Source organism: Mobula hypostoma, chromosome 1, assembly GCF_963921235.1.
Source record: "Mobula hypostoma chromosome 1, sMobHyp1.1, whole genome shotgun sequence".
Classification (NCBI taxonomy): Eukaryota; Metazoa; Chordata; class Chondrichthyes; order Myliobatiformes; family Myliobatidae; genus Mobula; species Mobula hypostoma.
The window spans coordinates 185567413-185587728 of NC_086097.1; the positions used below are offsets into that span (position 1 = coordinate 185567413).

Consider the following 20316-nt stretch of genomic DNA (forward strand, 5'->3'; position numbering starts at 1 on the left):
CCTGAGGGTATGAGACCCTACCTCGATGAGAAAGAGGCAGCCACGTTAGCCGCAACTGCTAAGTTAGCGGATGAGTATGCGTTGACGCATAAAATGAAGTTTGCCTCGAGTAAAGGCTACCAGAAGGGTAGTCAGGACGGCGGGGAGAGTCCGCCGGAAAAGTCAGAAAGTAAGCCGGGGACTAGTGAAAAGGATAAGGTAGACCGGGAGCAGCCTGGTAGGAAGTCTCCTGGGGTCGTCTGTTATAATTGTGGGAAAGTCGGACACTTTGCGTCCAGGTGCTTTGCCCCAAGGAAGGAGACGGGGAAAGGAAAAGCGGAAATTTTGAATGGCTGTATTGAGCTGTTAAGCGAACCGCTAGGGAAGGACAGGTCTGAAAAAGTCCAGGAAGGGCGCGAGAGGTTTATCTCGGCCGGACTGGTGTCAGTGAAAAAGAGGTTAAAACCAGTTCCAGTGCGGATCTGGAGAGACACGGGAGCGTGTCAGTCACTAATACTGAAGAGTGTATTAGAGTTTAGCTCAGAGACCCAGACTGGGGAGGTAGAGGTCAAAGGTGTTGGGGAAGGGACAGAGTCAGTCCCTTTGCACCAGATACATTTACAGAGCAACCTGGTCTCTGGACTAGTCACGATCGGGGTGAGGTCCGAATTACCGATGAAAGACGTGGAAGTCTTGCTCGGTAATGACATCGCCGGAGGAATCATGTTCCCAGTCGTGAGATTGACGGGTCAGCCTGCCAGCATGGAGGCCCCGCCCGCGATGGTGAATTTGGCTGAAACATTTCTGCCAACCTTGTATGAGACAGGGTGTAGTGAGATAAGAGGTAGTGAGGGAGCTGGGACGGACGTAGCAGTAGCCAGGAAAGAATTTGTGCAGACGCAGGAGCGAGACGAGGGGCTGATGGTTTTGGCCGAGACAGCTCTCTCTGACACAGCCTTGACAAGGGAACTAGTAGGCTATTGTGCGGATGAGGAAGTGCTAAGGAAGAAAGGGAAATCAAGTACAGCATCCGCAGATGAGGAGTGGGGGGTGGTGCAAAAGAGTTATGGGGATGAGGTTTTTAACATGGCCCACGAGGTACCCCCCGGTGGACATTTTGCGGTGCTGGAGGAAACAGTTGGTGGAATCATGAAAGAGAGTTACCGGCTGCCCAGGGGGAAAAATGTTATTGATCATGACCGACGCGAACTGAGACGGTCACCGGCTTTTGATATGCTAACAAACCTAGTCGGTGTTAGCGTGGAAATCAATGAAGCTAGGGGCCCCTTGATAAGAGGAAAAAACCATTTTGAAAAGATTAGGATGGGATCGGTCAGATGGGAGAAGGCTATTGTTTTGGCCAGGTCTACTGATAAGGTCTCTCCCTTAATCCCCGAAGGAGTAATTAAACGACTCGCACCCATGTGTTTGATTGTCCCGAGGAAATGCAAAGAACTGGGACGTTGGGTTATGTCGGTTACAATAGGGCGGCCAAGTAAACAACACCCATATTTTTTGAGTAATTCAGTGACTAAAGGGCTGATGAACACAGAGGTGTGTATTGGCAATTTAACACGGCTGTCTGAAGCCAGCTTGATAGTGAACCTTGGAAAAAATGAATTCGGCCACGCGAATGTCACTTACCTGGGAATTGTGGTGACACAGGGGCAGCTGGCAGTGATGCAAGCTACAGTGCAGTGCTGACCTCCCAACCCCGACAGACAAGAGGGCCCTCAGAAGGCTTTTGGAGATGGTGGGGTACTGCAGGAAGTTTTGCAATAACTCTGCGGTCAATACCCGTCCCCCTCCTACTAAGCCCTTGCGAGGGAAAATTGAGTCGGAATGGGACGACCCTTGTTGTTGTGGTCCGGGACAAAACCAAATGAGAGGTTACATTGGTCGCAATTCATCAGTGTTTTTGGCCACTATGAAGTTTGCTGAGTTGGAGCCTGGTCTAAGGGATTATTAATAACACGTGTAAAAGGAACAGAAAATGTGATGACTGTCTGTCAAGGTGTTGACAGCTTCAAATTCTCTGTATTAGCTAAATAACTGTTAAAGATGTATATTGTGTATGTATCAGATAATGTAGTCATGTTTGTAATTTTTACCTCCCGGTAAAAATCCTTAAAGGGGGGAAGTGTTACGAGAATACACATAAAATTAAGATGTTTGCTGGCCTGGGCTAGCATCAGTGGCATCGGCAGTTGGTCTGCCACCTGCCCTCAGGGGAAGGAGAGATAAGGAACAATGGAGCAGCGTCTGGAGATGTGTAATGAAGGGATGTGGGAGGAAGAGCTGTCTGGAGCGGCTCCCCCCTTTGAACCCTGAACTGTTTGAAGTGATGGACAGGCGATACCCCAGCAGGGGGATAAAAAGGGACAGGTTCGCTAAGACAGACACACACGCCACCCGAGGTAACGAGACCCTGGAAGCGGTGCGCTTCTCACGAGTGGGTGAGAAGTCCCAGACAACGACAAGGGTGGAAAGGTACGATCAGCGGGAACCCGGTGTGTGTCCGCCCTTGCCTGGGTGCCGGGTTCACTGCAGAGGATCGACCGCATCTGGAGGAGGGGTCACAGTCGGTGGCCTCAGGTGACATCACCAAGGACCTGCCCAAAAGCTGTTTGTGAGCCATCTCGCTGGTCTGTGAGCCATCCCGCTGGTCTGTGAGTGAAGCTGTGCTGAATGATGAGTTGTTCCTATTCTATGTCTCTCTTCCCCACCTTGTCCATCGCCATGGCAACGATTACTGCGAACTGAACTACTAAACTGGACTGAACTTTGAGTCATTTTGAAATTGGTCATTTACCCCTAGACAACGATAGAGCTTGATTGATGCTGTTATCTTAATTCTGTGCACATGTGTGTTTATCATCACTGAACGGTTGCATTTATTATCCTTTCGATTACTGTGTTGCTTGTTTCTTTAATAAAACTTTCTTAGTTCTAGTACTCCAGACTCCAACTGAGTGATCCATTTCTGCTGGTTTGGCAACCCAGTTACGGGGTACGTAACACTAGACATAGCTTGAGTTTATCTGTCTCAACTGCCTCTTCCTTGAACTTCTTTGTTCAAATAAAGCAATCCTTGTGCTTCCAATCCTTGAAAGTTAACATTTTTCAGCCCTGGCAATACCCTTTACACCCTGTTAAGGAGAATCATAACTTTTCTACAATGTGGCAAGTAGATTTGTATATATTGCAAAGGCACGGATATAACTGGTATTGTACACTGTCATAACCTTTCTGGCCTTCCATTCTATGCCATAGCTAATATGGATGTCTTTTAATGTATTTTAACCACCATATTTCAACGTGGACCCCTTTGCTTCTCCAGGCCTGTACTTTACTGTAGATTTCTTTGCCTAGAAGATGTACCTTCCCACAAGCACTATCTCACAATTTTCATGATCAGTGCCGTTAATGCTTTGCACTGACCAGGTAATGTACGTCACTCACAGTCCTCCTCATTGTCAACCACTTATCTTCAAACGTGTTTATTCTGTTCCTTTCTTCTTCTTCTTCTACTATTTCCGGCAGTTTAGACACATCTGGGCATATTACTGCACTCCGCAGGATGTATAATTAATTATAGAACTTCTAGAAACTCAAATTCTCGAATATAAACTAGTTGCACTGTTATGTACCCCGTAACTGGGTTGCCAAACCAGCAGAAATGGATCACTCAGTTGGAGTCTGGATTACTGGAACTAAGAAAGTTTTATTAAAGAAATAAGCAACACAGTACTCTAATAGTAAGGATATAAATGCAACAGGTTAGCAATGAATAAACACACATGTACACAGAACTAGGATAATAGGGTCAATCAAGCTCTATCGCAGTCTAGGGGTAAAATGATCAATCACAAGTGACAGAGTTCAGTTTAGTTCAGTTCGCAGTAATCACTGTTGTGCTGTTGAAGAGAGAGAGAGAACGAATGAATATGCAAATCGGATTCCAAACAGACCTTCGATATTCCTCGCAGTTAGCTTTCGGGCAAGCCCTTTGTAATGTCTTCTGAGGTCACCGACTGTGACCCCTCCGTTCCAGACACGATCGTTCTTCAGCGGTGAACCCGGCACCCAGGCAAGGGCGGACACACACCAGGTTCCCGCCGACCGTATCTTTCCACCCTGTGCGTCTATGGCTGGTCCCGCGACCAGACCTCCAAAACTCCTACCGATTTGTGGGGGCGCACCGCTTCCAGGGTCTCGTTACCTCGTGGTGTCGTGTGTCGTGTCTCACCGAACCTGCCCCTTTTTATCCCCCTGCTGGGGTATCGCCTGTCCATCACACTTCAAACAGTTCAGGGTTCAAAAGGAGCCGGTCTTGACAATACTCAGACCGGTGTCTCCTTCCGTTAAACTCTCTCGTCTCTTCATTAACATTTCCAAATGCTGCTCCATTGTCTTACTTATTTCTCTCTCCTGAAGACAGGTGGCAGATCAACTGTTGATCCCACTGGTGCTAGCACAGGACAGTTAACATCTTAGTCTATGTGCACTTTTGTAACCCTCTTTCGTCACAGCACGTATAAACTGAATAATAAACTCTTCAATCAGATGGTGGTTCTCTTGGTGGCCAAACAAAGATATAATAGAAAAACAAAATACATTTAAGTCAGACAGCCTCTTGAACAATATGCTTCTTTCAATTTTATATCAATTACAACTCAGCAAAACATGCTGAACTGTCTCTGGACTACCACAGTCACATAATCCAGTAGGATGTTTTCCTATTATCTTTAAATAATAGTTCAGCCCACCATGCCCCAACCTAAGTCTTGTTAATTTCACCATATCTCTACGATTTAAAAAGTAACACTCTGAGACCTTTTTAACTAGTGGGTGACTAGAAAAGAAATGCCTTCCCTTTAATTCATTTTTCCAATCCTCCTGCCACTTTTTCTCTATACTTTTTTTAAATCCTACTTCTCAATTCTGCTCAGCCTAGAGGTACTCTAATTTCTACTTGCCTGCTCTGTAAGGAAGACTTTGCAATGCCATCCACAATTTCATTTCCCTTCACCCCAGCATGCCCAGGCATCCATGTAAATCTGACTTCACAACCCATCTTCCCTACTCTAAACAAAACTAAGAGAATCTCAATAACTATGTCAGGACAAGCTTTTGAGTTATTCCCTCTTACAACCTCTAAGGTACCAGCAGAATCCAAACAGGTGATAACCCTGCATGGTCGAGAGTCTTCTATCCACCATAAGGCCCAGAGGATTGCTAATAATTCTGTTGTAAAGACAGAAACACCATCTGAAACCCGGTGACGAATCTTAGCTCCAAGTTGAGACACGTACATCCCAAATCCTGCCTTACTGCTCTCTGGGTCTACTGAGCAATCAGTAAAAGTCTTCAGATAAGATCTCCATTTATTATTTAAATATTCATTTATGATCGACGCTGTTGAAATTGCTCTGCTTCCTTGAAGCTGAAAAAGGAGGAATAGTTCTACTTCTGGTTCTGGCAAAAGCCAAAAAGGAACAGGTGGCAAATTTGGTCAGCTATGTCTTCCTCAATCAGTTTCAATTTCACAGCCCAGTTATTAACCAAATCTAAAAATGGATATCTTTTAATTTTACTTTGATGCTCCGACTTCCCCTGCAAAAGACATTTTGATGGACAGCTGTGATTGAAACCATTCAGTTTTGCCCAATACTGCAGACCCAACCGAACTCATCTTAAATGTAGAGGCATTTCTCCCATCTCCAAACATAATGCAGGGACTGATATTGTTCTAAAAGCTCCACAACAGAGTCTAAGTACTTTGGACTGCACAGTGTCTAATTTTTCAAGCACTGCTGTAGCAGTGGAACCATAAGCAATACACACCAAAATCAATAACTGATCTAATCATAGCTAGGAATATTAAGTACATAGTTTCCCGCCCTGCTCCCCAGTCACATCCAGCAATACTTCTCATAACATTTAAAACTTTCTCACAGTTTCCAATTTTTTTTTTTATCTATATGAACCCTCCAAGTAAGTCTTTCATCAAACCAGACACCTAAAAACTTGAATACCTTGACTTTTTCCTAATGGAGAATCATATAGACACAATTCACAATCAGGAATTTTTCTTCTAAAGCCAAAAATCATGTATTTGGACTTAGAAGCAGAAATCCTGAAACCCCATTTATTTCCCCAGTTTTCAACTGATTATAAAGCCTTTTGTACCTACTTTAATATATACTTCGCATTTCTTCCTCTTTTCCAGATTGCACCATCATCTGCAAACGATTTGCCAAATCCTGTCCCTACCTGATCAAAGATATCATTTATCATGACATTAAAAAGAACTGGACTAATGACGCTTCCTTGAGAGGTACCATTACCTATTTTAACTGACTTGGAGCTTGTTTTGCCTATTCTTACTTGAATTGTCCTTTCCTTAAGGAAATCTTTGATCCAATTAAACATTCTACCTCTAATTCCTGCATCATAGAGTTGAATTAATAAACCATCCTTCCATAGTGAGTCATATGCTCTTTCAATATCTAGAAATACACTTCTCTATTTTGAAACACTTTTTTAATATCATGATCTAAAAGGGCAACAGATTCCAGTGTTGATCTTCCAGTTCTAAAACCATTTTGATAAGCAGCAAAATGTCCCTTATTTTCTAAAAAAAAATAAACAAGTCTGTTGGTGACCATTCGTTCCATAGTTTTACAAAGCACTGACATTAAAACTATAGGCTGATACGAACTAGGACTAGACGCATCTTTACCTGGCTTTAAAACTCAAACTACCACCGCATGCTTCCATCCTACTGGTAAATTTCCTTCTTTCCACACTGAATTAAACAAAGCTAGAATTTCTATTAATACAGAGTCATCTAAATGCTTAAGCAATTCAAAACACAGTCCATCCCTACCAGGAGAAGTGTTTGAACCTGATTGGACAGCCTCCTGCAATTCCTGAAGGGAGAAAAACAAATTTATGGAGCTATTATCATCCAAACTCCTGTCCAATATCTAACATAATTTCCTTTCTCAAATCACCTGGCTCTCCAGAACTGTGTAACGCTTGAAACACCTCTACAAACATATCAGCCTTTTCCTTATTGGTTACAGCTTCAATATCTCCTTCCAGCAAAGCTGGGATAGACGGTTTCCTATATATCCCTAACATTCTGTGAATGATCATCCATAGCTACTTTATAGGTCTCAGGACCCAGGGTTCCACAAAATCTTCTCCAACTATCCCTCTTCGCATTTTTAATTACTCTCCTTGCTACTGCTCTTTCCTTTCTATACTCCATAACATTATCTAACTCTGGGTACTATCTTAATTTCCTGTAAGCTCTACTTCTGTTTCTTACTGCTATATCATAATTTTTATTCCACCACGGAACTAATGCTTGAGCCTTAGGAACATTCTGTAGCAGAATAGTCAACTGAGCAACTTTATCAATTATAGAACAGAGGGATTCACTCCAATCGTCTATGGTGCCCTCGCTATCAATCTCTTCTATTATATCCACAGCTTTCTCCTGGTACTCACCCCAACGGGTCAAAGAAAAATTATACCTAGCAGCCCTCTCCTCAACTTCAACTATCAAATTTCTACCAAATCTACATAATATAGGATAGCGATCACTTCCTAGTGTGTATCTGTCCATAACATCCCATTCCCCCACCCTGGCTAAGTTTGAGGAAGTGATTGATAAGTTTAAGTGACTGCAAGTATTCTTTACAATATTAAATCTTGTAGGTCTTCCATCATTTAGAAGTACCATGTTGTATTTATCTAGAAACCCCTCTATTACCGCTCCATTACTATCTTTATTTTCACTACCCCATATAGGATTATGGGCATTGAAATCTCCAACCCAGATTACTGGGCATCTTACCTTATTCATAATTTCATCAAAATCTGATAATATCATATCACATGGATTATAAAAGTTAATCAAATTTGTTTAACCACAAGAGCTCCAAACCTCCACAGTCACAATTTCAAGATTAGATTTAAAATCAAGTCTTCTAAACTGAAGTCCTGTTTTTATGAAAGTTGCACACCCTCCACCAGATTTACCCGTTCTGTCAGCTCTCAAACTATCATATCCAGGGATCACATCTCCTGTATACAGATCAAATCAGGCTTATCTTTAAAAGTTCCAACAAATCTTTTTAATTCTTGACCATTTGCAATTAAACTTCTTGCATTTCATTGTAATATTAAAAACATCCAAATACTAATTATCAGCCTGTTCATCCACATAAAGCTCCTCCATACCCTCTGACCCCTACAACTGGGAAGTATTCAGTGATTATTTGTCTGTCATATACTCAGGTAATTTTTCCAGTAAAACCTGTTTCATATCAAGGAATCTCTCTGCAGCTCCAATAACTACTTTTATCATATCCAACCTCTTGGTTGTAGTTTTAGCCCCGACCAGTACATCAACAACAAATGCCAAAAAACTCTTTAGTCATCAACAACATGACAAGGTTCCACACGGAAGGTTAGTTAGGAAGGTTCAATCGTTAGGTATTAATATTGAAGTAGTAAAATGGATTCAGCAGTGGCTGGATGGGAGACGCCAGAGAGTAGTGGTAGATAACTGTTTGTCAGATTGGAGACCGGTAACTACTGGTGTGCCTCAGGGATCTGTACTGGGTCCAATGTTGTTTGTCATATATATTAATAATCTGGATGACGGGGTGGTAAATTGGATTAGTAAGTATGCAGATGATACTAAAATAGGTGGCGGTGTGGATAATGAAGTAGGTTTTCAAAGCTTGCAGAGAGATTTAGGCCAGCTAGAAGAGTGGGCTGAAAGATGGCAAATGGAGTTTAATGCTGATAAATGTGAGGTGCTACATTTTGGTAGGACCAATCAAAATAGGACATACATGGTAAATGGTAGGGCATTGAAGAATGCCATAGAACAGAGGGATCTAGGAATAATGGTGCATAGTTCCCTGAAGGTGGAATCTCATGTGGATAGGGTGGTGTAGAAAGCTTTTGGTATGCTGGCCTTTATAAATCAGAGCATTGAGTATAGGAGTTGGGAAGTAATGTTGAAATTGTACAAGGCATTGGTGAGGCCAAATTTAGAGTATTGTGTATAGTTTTGGTCACCGAATTATAGGAAAAATGTCAACAAAATAGAGAGAGTACAGAGAAGATTTACTAGAATGTTACCTGGATTTCAGCACCTAAGTTACAGAGAACGGTTGAACAAGTTGGGTCTTTATTCATTAGAGCGTAGAAGGTTGAGGGGGGACTTAATAGAGGTATTTAAAATTATGAGGGGGATAGATAGAGTTGACGTGGATGGGCTTTTTCCATTGAGAGTAGGGGAGATTCAAACAAGAGGACATGAGTTGAGAATTAGGGAGCAAAAGTTTAGGGGTAACATGAGGGGAAACTTCTTTACTCAGAGAGTGGTAGCTGTGTGGAACGATCTTCCAGCAGAAGTGGTAGAGGCAGGTTTGATATTGTCATTTAAAGTTAAATTGGATAGCTATATGGACAGGAAAGGAATGGAGGGTTATGGGCTGAGTGCAGGTCGGTGGGACTAGATGAGAGTAAGTGTTCGGCATGGACTAGAAGGGCCGAGATGGCCTGTTTCCGTGTTGTAATTGTTATATAGATTATTTGGCTATATGTCTGAAGGAACCATAGTTGGAGAATGCAGAATGTGCTGACTCCCCATCATTCCCATCTTTTCTTTATTTATCCTTTGCTCTCTATCAACTTTCTTTACTGCCTCAGCATATGATATTTTTTGTTGGTTACTAACAATCTGAATCTGCTTTGCCTTGATAAAACACTCACATCCTCTGAATGCCACTATATGGTCCCCTCCACAGTTTCTGCATTTAGGTGCCGCTGCCTTACATGCTTTAATATCATGATCCTCTCCACATTTCACACATCTTCTTTTACCTCGACATGAACCAGCAACATGTCCAAATCTCTGGCAATAACAGCGAAAGGGAGGTCGAATATATTCTCTAACTTGATAAAACATGCCCCCAAGATAGACTCTAGTTGGAAGAACGTCACCTGCAAAAACCAGTAGGACAGGAGAATCCCAATCACCTCCTTCTCTCGATTTTAATTGTTTGGCTTCAATCACTCGACCACCTTTAATATTGTCCAAAATTTCCTTTTCAGTCATGCCAGACCAAATACCATACACTACTCCGCTAACTCCCTTCCTTTCTTTTGGAGTAATACACTCCACTTTCACAACCCATTTTCCCACTGTTTTAGCACTGCTATATTGGTCAACATCTTTGCAACAAATTTTCAGCAATCCATTCGACAAAAACTTGGCCTGGAATCCTTGTAAGCGGAACAAGTGCTGCACATGCCCTTACACTTCCTCCCTTACCACCATTCAGGGCCCCAGACAGTCCTTCCAGGTGAGGCAACACTTCACCTGTGAGTCGGCTGGGGTGATATACTGCGTCCGGTGCTCCCGATGTGGCCTTCTATATATTGGCGAGACCCGACGCAGACTGGGAGATCGTTTCGCTGGACACCTACGCTCTGTCCACCAGAGAAAGCAGGATCTCCCAGTGGCCACACATTTTAATTCCACATCCCATTCTGACATGTCTATCCATGGCCTCCTCTACGGTCAAGATGAAGCCACACTCAGGTTGGAGGAACAACACCTTATATTCCGTCTGGGTAGCCTCCAACCTGATGGCATCAACATTGACTTCACTAACTTCCACTAATGCCCCACCTCCCCCTCGTACGCCATGCGTTATTTATTTTTATACACACATTCTTTCTCTCACTCTCCTTTTTCTCCCTCTGTCCCTCTGACTATACCCCTTGCCCATCCTCTGGGTCCCCCCCCCTTGTCTTTCTTCCCGGGCCTCCTGTCCCATGATCCTCTCATATCCCTTTTGCCAATCACCTGTCCAGCTCTTGGCTCTATCCCTACCCCTCCTGTCTTCTCCTATCATTCTGGATCTCCCCCTCCCCCTCCCCCTCCAACTTTCAAATCTCTTACTCACTCTTCCTTTAGTTAGTCCTGACGAAAGGTCTCGGCCTGAAACATCGACTGTACCTCTTCCTAGAGATGCTGCCTGGCCTGCTGCGTTCACCAGCAACTTTGATGTGTGTTGCTTCAATTTCCAGCATCTGCAGAATTCCTGTTGTCTGAAATCCTTTACCTTTTTGGTTCTCTAATGCTGCTGCCACTTTCAAAGGATTAAGGGTTCTAAATCCTCCTTCCCCTTCCTTCTGACCTGTAATTTTATACAGAACTATAAATTCCTCCAAGTCACCCATTTTTCTCAATTTATTGTCCCCCATTACATCGGGTCTTTCACTTGATGCACCCCTTTTTGGTTACCCTTACTTCTGGAGTTTTCCACAGTTTCCCACCCTCCTCCTTCAATCTCAACCCCCCCATCCCCCCCCCCTTTTGCAGCCATAGGCTACAAACTAACTCTTCCCAAACTACTAGGCTGAATAAAGGGGGGAAAATAAATTAATAATACGTCTCTTCTATTCCTTTCAGTCCAAACCGTGGTTATAAGGGGAAAAAAATCACGTGCAATGCTTAATTAAACGCGGCTAACGTTCAGAGGAATGGGCAGGGTTTCCGTCTGGCGCTGTACGGGGCTCAGGTACGAAGGGGGCTAGCGGGTGAGGTTCATGTCAAAGGGAGCGTGGTTTAGGTCCGAAGAACAAACAGGTTCCGGTTCTGGCTCTGGCTCCGGCTCCGGCTCCGGCTCCGTTTTTGGGTACGACCCCAACCCCTTCCCTTTACCTTGTGAAGTGTCTGGAATTCCTCCGGGAGCTCGGTGAGGAGGTTATTTCTCAGTTGCAATCGTTTCAATTCTTGCAACCTTCCCACCGCCTTTGGAGCCCGTTTCAACTTCTTGCCGCTTAGATCCAGATTCCTCGCGTTCCCTCGAACCGCTCGTAGTACCAGGATATCGGCCATTTCTAAACCCCGCGTTCTGTCTCCAAGGAGACAGGCGTTGTGGGAGAGAACTCCCCTGGGTGGGGACACTCCTCACACCCTCTGGCGGATGGCGGACCAAACCTCCCATTCGATCTCTCCACCACAACCTCCCCGTGTGCGCTTGGCTCTTATTCCTTGCCTTGCGAGTAATATGTTTGGAAGAATAATGCAAAAAGAATGATCACGCTGGTTATTATTTTCAATTGAAAGGGTCATCGGAAAAACTATCAATTATCTAATCCTAAAATCAATGGGCGTTAAAAAAAAAAGTGGTTAAAACGAGCAATGACGATGTGTAAAATCAATTTGTTTTCTGGAAGCTGCGCAAAATATATTCATAGTCATAGTCATACTTTATTGATCCCGGGGGAAATGTGAAGAGTTTAAAAGCTTATAAAACAAAAACTGGAAATACGGCAGGTCAGGCAACATCTATGGAGAAAGTAAGTTAACCTGCTGGTGTTTGACCTTAAATATTAACTCTAAATCTCTTTTACAGATGCTGACATCTTGTGTCAATTCAGCATTTGTTGTAATTATTCTAAATTTCCACAAGTAAAGTATGCATTAGATTTATTCCTAAAATAGGAACTTGACCCTATATACAACATGGAATAGTACAGCACAGGGTCAGGCTCTTCATTAACCGACACTAACCACAAACCCAGACTAAGAAAGAGGAGTACATTTTGAAGATTTAGAGATATAATTAACAGGATGTTATGAGAATCAGTGATTGACAGTTATGTACAATCTATATGAACCAAGGGTTGTGAGGTGTTAAAAGACTGGTAGAGTGGGCAATAATAAAGAACATCAAGTAAACATCAAGTGTTTACAGGTATATATCACTGTGTATGTGTGTGTGTATATATATCCCTGAGATTCATTCTTTTGTGGGCATTCACAGTAAATAAAGGAAATATAATAGAATCAATGACAGACTGCCCCAACAAGATGGACAATCAATATGCAAAAGACAACGGACTGTGCAAATACAAGTAGAAAATAATATTAATAAATAAGCAATAAATTTTGAGAACATGAGATAAAGAGTCCTTGAAAGTGGGTCCATGATATGACACTCACTTTGATAGTAAGATTAAAAATCAATACTTTAAAAGAAAAACTTTGGCCTTGAAAATGAATTTATGTAAAGTTATAGATAGATTAAAACTAGGAATACAAATGGAATTTGTTTATTATATAGTAATAGCAAGGTAAGGCAGGAATGTTCCCAAATCCTTATTCATACTACATTCTCAGGGCTATGCACAATTTTGCTTTTATCCAAGGATGTATTAGAGGAAGTAATATATCAAATTATAATAATTATTCTGAATCAAAGGTTGTTTTAGCTTGAGAAATAAAGTGGCTCAAAATCTTAAGGAATGACCTACCAGGCAGAAGCCACAGCGATCAGGTTTCTGGCACTGAGGTTCAAAAGGGAAGGGAGATTTCATAGTTAGAGGAGTAGACACAAGATTATGTGGATGTGATAGAAACATCTGCATGGTATGTTGCCTCCCAGCTGCTGGGTTCAGGGACATCTTTAAAGGGGAAGAGTGAGCAGCCAGAAGTCTTGGTACATATTGACACCAATGACATAGGTTGGAAAAGGGAGGAGGTGCTGAAGAGAGAATTTAGGGAGCCAGGTAGAAAGCTGAACAGCAGGACATTCAGGGTGGTGATCTCTACATTATTACTTTTGCCACGTGCCAGTGAGGGTAAGAATAGGATGATTTGGCAGATGAATACATTACTGAGGAACTGGTGCAGAGGGCAGGTTTCAGTTTTCTAGGTCCTCTGGGGAAGGTATGACTTGTACAAAAGGGACAGGTTACATCTGAACCTGGGGGAGGGGGGGGCGGGGGCACCAATATCCTTGGGGGCAGGTTTGCTAGAGCTGTAGGGAAGGGTTTAAACAAACCTGGCAGGAGGATGTGAAACTGAGTGATAGGGCTGGGGATGGGGCAGTAGGTATAGACGCAGAGTCAGTGGGATGAGTTACAATGAAACGGGGGACAAAATTGAAGAGTGACAAATACATGACTGAAGGTGTTACATTCCAATACATACAGTATAAGAAATAAGGTAAATGATCTTGTAGCACAGTTAGAGATTGGCAGGTATGACGTTGTGAGCATCACTGAATCATGACTGAAAGATGATTGTAGTTGGGGGATTAATATCCCCATTGTATTGGAAGGTCCTTCCTAGCGTGTCGCACCAGTCAGCCATTCTTGTCTGGCACATAGTGTCAGGATTATCCCCTTTCGGATTAACCGGGTCACGATATGAACATCAAGCAACACACATCAAAGTTGCTGGTGAATGCAGCAGGCCAGGCAGCATCTATAGGAAGAGGCGCAGTCGACGTTTCAGGCCAAGACCCTTCGTCAGGACTAACTGAAGGAAGAGTGAGTAAGGGATTTGAAAGCTGGAGGGGGAGGGGGAGATCCAAAATTATAGGAGAAGACAGGAGGGGGAGGGATGGAGCCAAGAGCTGGACAGGTGATTGGCAAAAGGGATATGAGAGGATCATGGGACAGGAGGTCCGGGAAGAAAGACGGGGGGGGGGGTGACCCAGAGGATGGGCAAGAGGTATATTCAGAGGGACAGAGGGAGAAAAAGGAGAGTGAGAGAAAGAATGTGTGCATAAAAAAGAGTAACAGATGGGGTACGAGGGGGAGGTAGGGCCTAGCGGAAGTTAGAGAAGTCAATGTTCATGCCATCAGGTTGGAGGCTACCCATACGGAATATAAGGTGTTGTTCCTCCAACCTGAGTGTGGCTTCATCTTTACAGTAGAGGAGGCCGTGGATAGACATGTCAGAATGGGAATGGGATGTGGAATTAAAATGTGTGGCCACTGGGAGATCCTGCTTTCTCTGGCGGACAGAGCGTAGATGTTCAGCGAAGCGGTCTCCCAGTCTGCGTCGGGTCTCACCAATGTATAAAAGGCCACATCGGGAGCACCGGACGCAGTATATCACCCCAGTCGACTCACAGGTGAAGTGATGCCTCACCTGGAAGGACTGTTTGGGGCCCTGAATGGTGGTAAGGGAGGAAGTGTAAGGGCATGTGTAAAGACTCCAGCAACAACCATGGACAGATTCGAAGTGATTACGCAACCACCAACTGCGACTCCAGCCTTGAACTCCAGGCCGGGTCTTTATGTGCTGCTGTTTTGACTCCCGTCTCCCCTTCCCCCACCACCACTCCGCAGCCCCGTCTTCCTCAGATCCCACCGTCAGCTCCTGGGCCCTCAGAGGCTCCATCTTCCTCTCACCCCAACCATCCCCTCTCAACTGATACCCCCAGCCTCCCCCCTCCCCCCTCTGATCCCAGCTCTCATCCGTGCCGGGTCTTTACCATCCCCTCCGACCTTCAACTGTCGGAGGCAGAGCGCTCTGTTCTCAGTAAGGGCCTCACGTTTGTCCCCCTTCGCCCACACCTCAGCGAGTTCCGTGTTCGCCATGATGCGGAACTTTTCTTCCGCCGTCTCCGTCTCCGAGCCTACTTCTTCGGCAAGGACTCTTCCACCCCCACCGATGACCCCTTCTCCCGTCTTCAACCCTCCTCTTCTTCATGGACACCCCGCTCTGGTCTTCTGCCTGCTCTGGATCTCTTTATTGCTAACTGCCGACGGGACATCAACCGTCTCGACTTCACCGCACCTTGTCCCCATTCCAACCTCACTCCTTCGGAACGCTCTGCTCTCCACTCCCTCCGCACTAATCCTAACATTATTATTAAACCCGCTGATAAAGGGGGTGCTGTTGTAGTCTGGCGTACTGACCTCTACCTTGCCGAGGCACAGCGACAACTCGCGGATACCTCCTCTTATTTACCCCTCGATCGTGACCCCACTAAGGAGCACCAGGCCATTGTCTCCCACACTATCAACGACTTTATCCGCTCAGGGGATCTCCCATCCACTGCTACCAACCTTATAGTTCCCACACCCCGCACTTCCCGTTTCTACCTCCTACCCAAGATCCACAAACCTGCCTGTCCTGGCCGACCTATTGTCTCAGCTTGCTCCTGCCCCACCGAACTCGTTTCTGCATACCTCGACACTGTTTTATCACCCCTTGTTCAATCCCTTCCGACCTACGTTCGTGACACTTCTCACGCTCTTAAACTTTTCGATGATTTTAAGTTCCCTGGCCCCCACCGCTTTATTTTCACCATGGATGTCCAGTCCCTATATACTTCCATCCCCCATCAGGAAGGTCTCAAAGCTCTACGCTTCTTTTTGGATTCCAGACCTAATCAGTTCCCCTCTACCACCACTCTGCTCCGTCTAGCGGAATTAGTCCTTACTCTTAATAATTTCTCCTTTGGCTCCTCCCACTTCCTCCAAACTAAAGGTGTAGCTATGGGCACCCGTATGGGTCCTAGCTATGCCTGCCTTTTTGTTGGGTTTGTGGAACAATCTATGTTCCGTGCCTATTCTGGTATCTGTCCCCCACTTTTCCTTCGCTACATCGACGACTGCATTGGCGCTGCTTCCTGCACGCATGCAGAACTCGTTGACTTTATTAACTTTGCCTCCAACTTTCACCCTGCCCTCAAGTTTACTTGGTCCATTTCCGACACCTCCCTCCCCTTTCTAGATCTTTCTGTCTCTGTCTCTGGAGACAGCTTATCCACTGATGTCTACTATAAGCCTACTGACTCTCACAGCTATCTGGACTATTCCTCTTCTCACCCTGTCTCTTGCAAAAACGCCATCCCCTTCTCGCAATTCCTCCGTCTCCGCCGCATCTACTCTCAGGATGAGGCTTTTCATTCTAGGACGAGGGAGATGTCTTCATTTTTTAAAGAAAGGGGCTTCCCTTCCTCCACTATCAACTCTGCTCTTAAACGCATCTCCCCCATTTCACGTACATCTGCTCTCACTCCATCCTCCCACCACCCCACTAGGAATAGGGTTCCCCTGGTCCTCACCTACCACCCCACCAGCCTCCGGGTCCAACATATTATTCTCCGTAACTTCCGCCACCTCCAACGGGATCCCACCACTAAGCATATCTTTCCCTCCCCCCCTCTCTCTGCATTCCGCAGGGATCGCTCCCTACACAACTCCCTTGTCCATTCGTCCCCCCCATCCCTCCCCACTGATCTCCCTCCTGGCACTTATCCGTGTAAGCGGAACAAGTGCTACACATGCCCTTACACTTCCTCCCTTACCACCATTCAGGGCCCCAAACAGTCCTTCCAGGTGAGGCATCACTTCACCTGTGAGTCGACTGGGGTGATATACTGCGTCCGGTGCTACCGATGTGGCCTTTTATATATTGGTGAGACCCGACGCAGACTGGGAGACCGCTTCGCTGAACATCTACGCTCTGTCCGCCAGAGAAAGCAGGATCTCCCAGTGGCCACACATTTTAATTCCACATCCCATTCCCATTCTGACATGTCTATCCAAGGCCTCCTCTACTGTAAAGATGAAGCCACACTCAGGTTGGAGGAACAACACCTTATATTCCGTATGGGTAGCCTCCAACCTGATGGCATGAACATTGACTTCTCTAACTTCCGCTAGGCCCTACCTCCCCCTCGTACCCCATCTGTTACTCTTTTTTATGCACACATTCTTTCTCTCACTCTCCTTTTTCTCCCTCTGTCCCTCTGAATATACCTCTTGCCCATCCTCTGGGTCACCCCCCCCCCGTCTTTCTTCCCGGACCTCCTGTCCCATGATCCTCTCGTATCCCCTTTTGCCAATCACCTGTCCAGCTCTCGGCTCCATCCCTCCCCCTCCTGTCTTCTCCTATAATTTTGGATCTCCCCCTCCCCCTCCAGCTTTCAAATCCCTTACTCACTCTTCCTTCAGTTAGTCCTGACGAAGGGTCTCAGCCTGAAACATCGACTGTACCTCTTCCTAGAGATGCTGCCTGGCCTGCTGCGTTCACCAGCAACTTTGATGTGTGTTGCTTGAATTTCCAGCATCTGCAGAATTCCTGTTGTTCACGATATGAACATTCCTGATTCGACCCGTTTTTTACGAGGCCGAGTGGCTAGCTCAACACTCAACCCGGCACGGATGGATTCGAACTCGGGAGCCTTCTCTCCGGAGTCTGGGGCTGATGCCACTGCGCCACAAGACTGACAGGTAAGCAGAGAGGATGGCATGGCTCTGTTGGTAAAAAATGAAATCAAATCATTAGAAAGAGGTGACATTGGATGGGGAGACGTTGAATCATTGTAGTTAGAGTTAAGGATCTGCATGGGTAAAAAGACCCTGAAGGGAGTTATATACGGATCTCCAAACAGTAGCCAAGATGTGGATTAAAAATTGTAATGGGAAATTAAAAATGCACGTTGAAAGGGCAACATTACGATAGTCATGGGGGATTTCAATATGTTGGTAGATTGGGAAAATCAGGTTGGTGCTGATTTTGGATCCCAAGAAAGAGAATTTATAGAATGCCTATGAGTTGACTTTTTAGAGCAGCTTGTGGTTGAGCACACGGGATCGGTTATTCTGAATTGGGTATTGTGTAATAAACCTGATTTGATTACAAAGCTTAAGGTAAGGTAACTCTTAGAAAGCAGTGATTATGATATGATAGAATTCATCCTGCAATTTGAAAGGCAGAAGCTAGTCAGATGGATTAGTACTATAGTGGAGTAAAGAGAATTACAGAGGCATGAGAGGAGCTTGCCGAAGACCGTTGGAAGGGGACATTAGCAGGGATAACATCCAGAGCAGTAATGGCCGGAGTTTCTGGGCGCAATTCCGAAGGTACAGGATACATACATCCTAAAGAGGAAGAAGCAGTCTAAAGGCAGCATGACACAACTATAGCTGACAAGGGAAGTCAAAGCTAAAATAAAAGAAAAAGAGAAGGCATATAATAGAGCAAAAAAAAAGTGGGAAGTCAGAGAATTGGGAAACTTTTAAAAACCAACAAAAAACAAAATTAACTAAAAAAAAAGCCGTAAGGAACAAAAAGATTGAGATACAATGGTAAAAGCCCATGATATTACAGGAAAGATACTAATATTAACAGAGCATTGACTGACTGGCAAGAGGCAAAGAGTGGGAATAAAGGGAGCCTTTTCTGGTCAGCTACCAGTGACTGATGGCGTTCCACAGGGGGTCTGTGCTGGGACTTGTTTTTTTACATTGTATGTCAATGATTTGGATGATGGAATTGTGGCCAAGTTTGCAGACAGTATGAAGATAGGTGGGGAAGTAGTGTTGAGGAAGCAGTGAAGCTACAGAAGGATTTAGATTAGGAGAATGGGCAAAGAAGTGACAGATTGAATAGTATGGTCATGCACTTTGGTAGAAGGAATAAAAGCATAGAGAGAAAATTCAAAAATATGAGGAAAGGGACTTGGGAATCCTCATGCAGGACTCCTTAAAGGTTAACCTGCTGGTTGAGTTGATGGTGAGGAAAACAAATGCAAAGTTAGCATTCATTTCGAGAGGACTAGAATATAAAAGGAAGGGTATAATGCTGAGGCTGTAGAAGGCACTGGCGAAGCCTCATTTGGAGTATTGTGTGCAGTTTTGAGCCCCTTATCAAGAAAGGATCTGCTGAAACTGGGTAGGATTCAGAGGAAGTTCATGAATGTGATTTAGGGATTGAAAGGTATATGATGAGTGTTTGATGGCTGTGGCTTGTACTCACTGGCATTCAGAAGAATGAGGGAGATCTTATTGAAACCTATTCAATGTTGAAAGGCTCGATAGAGTGGATGTGGAGAGGATGTTTCCTCTGGTAGGGGAGTCTAGGACCAGAGGACTCATTCTCAGAATAGAGGAACATCCATTTAAAATGGCAAAGTAATTTTTTTTAGCCAGAGTTAGGTGAACCTCTAGAATTTGTTGCCCCAAGCATTTATGGAGGCCAAGTGAATGTGTACATTTAAGGCAGAGGTTGATAGGTTCTTGATTAGTCAGGGCATGTAAGGCTACAGGGAGAAATCTCAGGAGATTGGGGCTGAGAGAGAAAAAGATCAGCCATGCTGAAATGGCAGAGCAGCCTCAATGTGCTGAATGGCCTACTTCTGCTCCAACATCTTATAAAAAAGGACTTTTTAGAAAGTAGAAAATAAGGGCACATAATCTCAGGATAAGAGGAAAACACTTGGGAAGGTCCTGACGAAGGGTCTCGGCCTGAAACGTCAACTGCACCTCTTCCTATAGATGCTGCCTGGCCTGCTGCGTTCACCAGCAACTTTGATGTGTGTTGCTTGAATTTCCAGCATCTGCAGAATTCCTGTTGTTTGGGAGTAAAATTGGATTGTTTTTCATTCAGACAGTTATGAATCTTTGGAAATTTCTATACTAAAGAACTGTGAATCCTCAACACTTCAGTAGATACTATATCTGATATGTTTACTTTTCTTG

The 20316-nt window shown here is 44.5% G+C and overlaps 1 protein-coding gene across 1 annotated transcript in view; it reads right to left on the reverse strand.

The window, feature by feature from the left end:
- Positions 1-11922, reverse strand: part of lrrc69 (leucine rich repeat containing 69) — a 50369-nt gene extending 38447 nt beyond the window's left edge. The window contains exon 1 of the mRNA XM_063041194.1: positions 11744-11922. Within this exon, the coding sequence (XP_062897264.1) occupies positions 11744-11920 (177 nt within the window). The 5' untranslated portion in view covers positions 11921-11922. The remainder of the gene's footprint in view (positions 1-11743) is intronic.
- Between the last annotated feature and the right edge of the window lie 8394 nt (positions 11923-20316).